Source organism: Limulus polyphemus, unplaced genomic scaffold (genome assembly GCF_000517525.1).
Source record: "Limulus polyphemus unplaced genomic scaffold, Limulus_polyphemus-2.1.2 Scaffold77027, whole genome shotgun sequence".
Taxonomy (NCBI): domain Eukaryota; kingdom Metazoa; phylum Arthropoda; class Merostomata; order Xiphosura; family Limulidae; genus Limulus; species Limulus polyphemus.
The window spans coordinates 108-4902 of record NW_013742623.1 but is presented as its reverse complement, the minus strand read 5'-3'; the positions used below and the strand labels follow the sequence as shown (position 1 = coordinate 4902).

Genomic DNA, 4795 nt, shown 5'->3' with positions numbered 1-4795 from the left:
AAATGACCTTTCAACTCTAGAGTTTTTTATTTGTCATACGATTTCTCGTCGGAAAGACAATAACTACTAAAACCCGATGTTTAAGACAATAACTACTTAATAACATTTATCATATCTATATAAAACAAAAAATATGCGCATGTTATTGATTTAGCAGCAAGAATCGTACTATAATCAGTTTAATTGGTTGGAAAGAAATGATTGGTTGACCTTTTCGTTACCGAAGACTCTCTCGTTGTAGTTTGGTCAAGAAACACGAAGATAAACACTGGATCTCTACCTCCCTCCTTGGCCATTGTTTGATTGCTCGAATCTGTCCAGTGGAGCCTACGCTCTTCTTCAATATTGTTAGGTCCGATAACTAGGAAAACATATTTTTACAACATGGAGCTACTGCATGCTCGTTACGATTGTCCGTAGGTTATTGCACACGTGAGTGGTCCTTTTCCAAGTCAAACCATGTTCACGAATGTAAAACGTAGAGTATTTTTACTGTTTTTTTCTTACTGGCAAATATTTCACTTTTTTTTATCGTTCGTTATGAACATACAGCCTTGTTCTCACAAACAGTTTCATAACTAATGATAAAATATACAATATTAATTTCATTTCTACACAAATACCATTTTTAAATAAAACTAACACAATATTTAGCTACTGGTTCACCCGGTAGTAGGTGACCGTAGGTATAACAAGTTTACTAGATTTAGTTAAATTACATTTGCAACTGACTTCAGACTCAGAACCAAGTTTGGTTTGATTAGTTCTCTCGGGACGGTTCTTTTAATAAAATTTAAAATATATTATGACGTTCTCCGGAATTGAAAGATAAACGTAAATATAGAGAAACACTGAGAAAATTTAATTATAACCCTTTACAGCACTCACGACTATCCAAGTAGTGAAGACATACTTACGTAGTCCAGTGGACTCCATTCTGGAAGCGGTATTTACGGTGTCTCCAAAGAGACAATATCTTGGCATTTTAAGTCCAACTACACCTGCAGCACAAGGACCTGTAATATTGATCAAATATTTTCATGCAAGAGCTTGACTCTATGGGGTTTTGTTACTGTTATTGAAAACAACACAAGCTGATCTTTTTACCTCCATTTTTTTTTTACATTGTCGCTGGAAATCTAGCAATGAAAATATGTTGTTGATAAGCCTCCTGAAACAGTACTGGCAAATCCACCGACGAAAGCCTGGTGCTGGCTTGTACAACAAAATATTGATAATCCAGTGAAGAAAGTTTCTTTGTAATAAGCTACATAGTCCCATACCCAAATTTACCAATTGATGGGTATTGTATTAATGATTTTTATGTATCCTAAGGAGACTTTCAATTTAGAATATTCTTACTGACCTGTGTGGATTCCTATCCTTAGCTTTAGTTGTTCATTTGTTCTATGACGTATGCTGAATGATGTCACAGCATTTAGCAGGGCTATGGACATCCGGGCTATTTCACGTGCGTGGAAGTTTCCATTCCGAACAGGCAACCCTGATACAACCATGTAGGCATCTCCTATTGTTTCAACCTGGATGTTTTCGAGAATTATAATAACTAAAATACATATAACGTTTTATTAGCGATTACTTCGCTTCCTATACCCGTCTGTCTTTACGTATTAAATTAATTTTCTGAAGTTATTAACAAGAAAGTTTATCATGGCAGAAGCCTAACTATACTAAATAATGTGTCTTAGGCCTAACTATTAAATAGAATGTATCTTAGGCCTAACTATAACATAGAATGTACTTTAGGCTTAACTATAACATAGAATGTACTTTAGGCTTAACTATAGTATAGAATGTATTTTAGACTTAATATAGTATGTATCTTAGGCCTAACTATAGTACATACTGTATCTTAGGCCTAACTATAACATAGAATTTATCTTAGGCCTAATTTTAGCACAGAATGTACCTTAAGCTTAACTATAGTAGAGAAGGTATTTTAGGCTTAATATAATATGTATCATAGACTAACATAAAACTAAACATTACTTGCCTTATATACGTCGAAGTTCTCAATTATGGAATCAAAACAAGTGTACAAATCGTTCAGAAGGTCTACAACCTAGAATTGTCATAAAAATAAGATAAAACATATATATATTCATATATATTATTCTACATTTGGTATTTTATTATATTTACAGTGAGACGTATTTTGTTACTTTAGGCTTACCATAAGTAGTTAAAGATCAAACATTAATATCCCACGTAATCAAAAATTTACTTATATATTTCTTAATTTGCGGCATTCTTAAATTATGTGACACAAGAAAAGCATCAAATGAAATTCCATCAAGACAATAATGAAAAATGAACCAAGAAGTTTCTAAGAATATACATATGGTTTTCTAGACTGTTTGCAATAGTATCTAATAATATTTTTAAGGGCACAATGTTTGTATTTTAAGGTTTATAGTCTTTACTGGAGTTTCGGTATCATATTATGAAGTCAATTCAATGGCAGTTCTAGGAAAGTTTGGGCTATTGGCAAGAATTCCACAGCAAGCTCAATTTTACAGAGCTACTTGTCCTACAAGCACCTGATTTCCGAACGTTAATAAAATTTACACCACCACATGGTGGTAGAAATAATTATTACTCATGGTCCATGGTGATTGGCTAGCACGAGTCTTTGGGTGGATCCTTCCCCCAATCATTGGTGGTTCGCATAGGCCTAGAGCCACCAATGGCTAAATCTTGGTTTGTTTGGTTTGATTTGAATTTCGCGCAAAGCTACACGAGGATTATCTGCTTCAGCTGTCCCTTATTTAGCAGTAATAGACTAGAGGTAAAGCAGCTAGCCAATACCGCCCACTACCAACTCTTGGGCTGCTATTTTATTAACGTATAGTGGGATTGATCGTCACATTATAATGCCTCCACGACTGAAAGGGCGAGCATGTTTGGTATGACGGCGGATTCGAACCCGTGACCTGCAGATTGTGAGTCGAGCACCCTAGCTACCAGGCCGGCTAAATCTAGAAAACTTGGATAACGTACGGTACCCCACCCTGTATCCAAGAAAGGGGGGTTTCACTGGAGCCTTAACTTACGAAAAGTTTTTCGTCCCTCCGCATAAGGAAAAAAAAGTGCTAAGCACACTGAGAATTACTTTACGAAGTTAAATTACTCTATAACATGTAAACGATGCATTGTGTTAACTGTATTTACTATATTTTGTTTGTTTAGAAGTTAAGCGCAAAGCTACACAATGGGCTATCTATGCTCTGCCCACCACGGGTGTCGAAACCCGGTTTCTAGCGTTGTAAGTCCGAAGACATGCCGCTGTGCCACTGGGGGCGCTACTATATTTATTATTTTTTCCTTTTAAGTTACGTAGAACAATTTTTTTTATAATTATATCAATAAAATAGACCAATTTTATGTTTTTAATTATAATAAATACCACTACTACACACAAAACTGTTCCTTCAAATTAATTTGTACACAAGTTTTTATAATTTGCTATTTATTTGTATCACTATAACAAATATTTTTTTATATAGAATACAATTTATAGAATTTTAAAATCGAGTTAAATCAAACCATGATTTTCTTAAAATAACATGATTTCTTGCCCTCAAGTTACTTCCTCTGGTGAAGGGCTTGGGACAGCGAGACCATACACAGTATTTTATATACTTTCAGTTTATTTTTGGCTTTTATCTAGTCACGGTTTATTTTTTCAGAACTTTATGTATGTATGTTTTCCAATTGATGTTAGTGTTTAATTGTTTTGTTTGTTTGGTTTTTTAGCCGCGGCATAGCGGCTCATAGAATGGCTCTGAGTTTTTTTTTTCTGTTCTGTTTTTTCAAGTACATACTTTCAGCTCATAGCGCCATCTTTTGACCGATTTGAGATCTAATTACAGCTGGGGTTATTGAGGATTTACTTCGCCATTCTCTTTTTTGGAGATAACAGATTTCCAGAGTTAAAACTGGAACTTTTTTTCTGTGCGGAGTAAAAGTATTATTTCAGGAATAGACTCGACTTTTATAGCTAAATTGTACGAATAAATAAATGTATTATTTCAGAAGACTTATCTCTTTAAGATACATTTTTATATTGATATATTCTTGTATTGATAAGTGTAAAATAAGATTCCGTAGTTTTAACACCTAGAAACAAAGATGATTGAAAAATAAAAGATGACGAAATATTTGGGAGGTAACCCAATGTTTGTTGGTCTTCTATCTGGATGACAAATGAAGAGCAGATCACGAGCTTAGAAAACCATTTATCACGTCACGGAGTTTTTATAATATCCACCACCGTTCTTGTTTAAATAATGTGGGTGATAACTCTTAAAACACCGCGTGGGTGAATATCATACAAATGTGAGGAGGCCGTGCTTTAGAGAATAATACCGGCTATTCAGCTAAACAGCATTGAAACCAGATGTTTCTTAACTTCAACTTTTTCAGGTGGGCGAATTCATAACTTACCTGCATTGGAGTGCTGTCGGCAGAAAGAACTGTAAAACCCACAATATCGCTAAAGTATATAGTGACGTTATCGAAAGCCTCAGCAGTCACGGACTCTCCGCGGATCAGTTGACTGGCCACAGACCTGCGAGTATAAAAACAATGAACATTTTATAAATAACATTTAGTTACTTAAATAGAACGTTGACATGAAATAACAACGGGTATTAAGACAGTATATGCTATGATTAAAATAACGTTTGATATACACAAACAATCCATGTTTTAAACAATGAAGTTATATAACAGTCTTTTGTATGTTTTAAACAAGGAGTTATAAGACAGTACT

The 4795-nt window shown here is 34.4% G+C and overlaps 1 protein-coding gene across 1 annotated transcript; it reads right to left on the bottom strand.

The window, feature by feature from the left end:
* Nucleotides 1–385: 385 nt before the first annotated feature.
* Nucleotides 386–4591, bottom strand: LOC106477688 (atrial natriuretic peptide receptor 1-like; the record flags this gene model as incomplete). The annotated part of the gene is made up of 5 exons (XM_013938228.2): nt 386–578; nt 918–1016; nt 1367–1541; nt 2015–2083; nt 4468–4591. Coding segments are annotated over 5 exons (517 nt in total), but the record flags the coding sequence as incomplete, so codon positions are not given.
* Between the last annotated feature and the right edge of the window lie 204 nt (nt 4592–4795).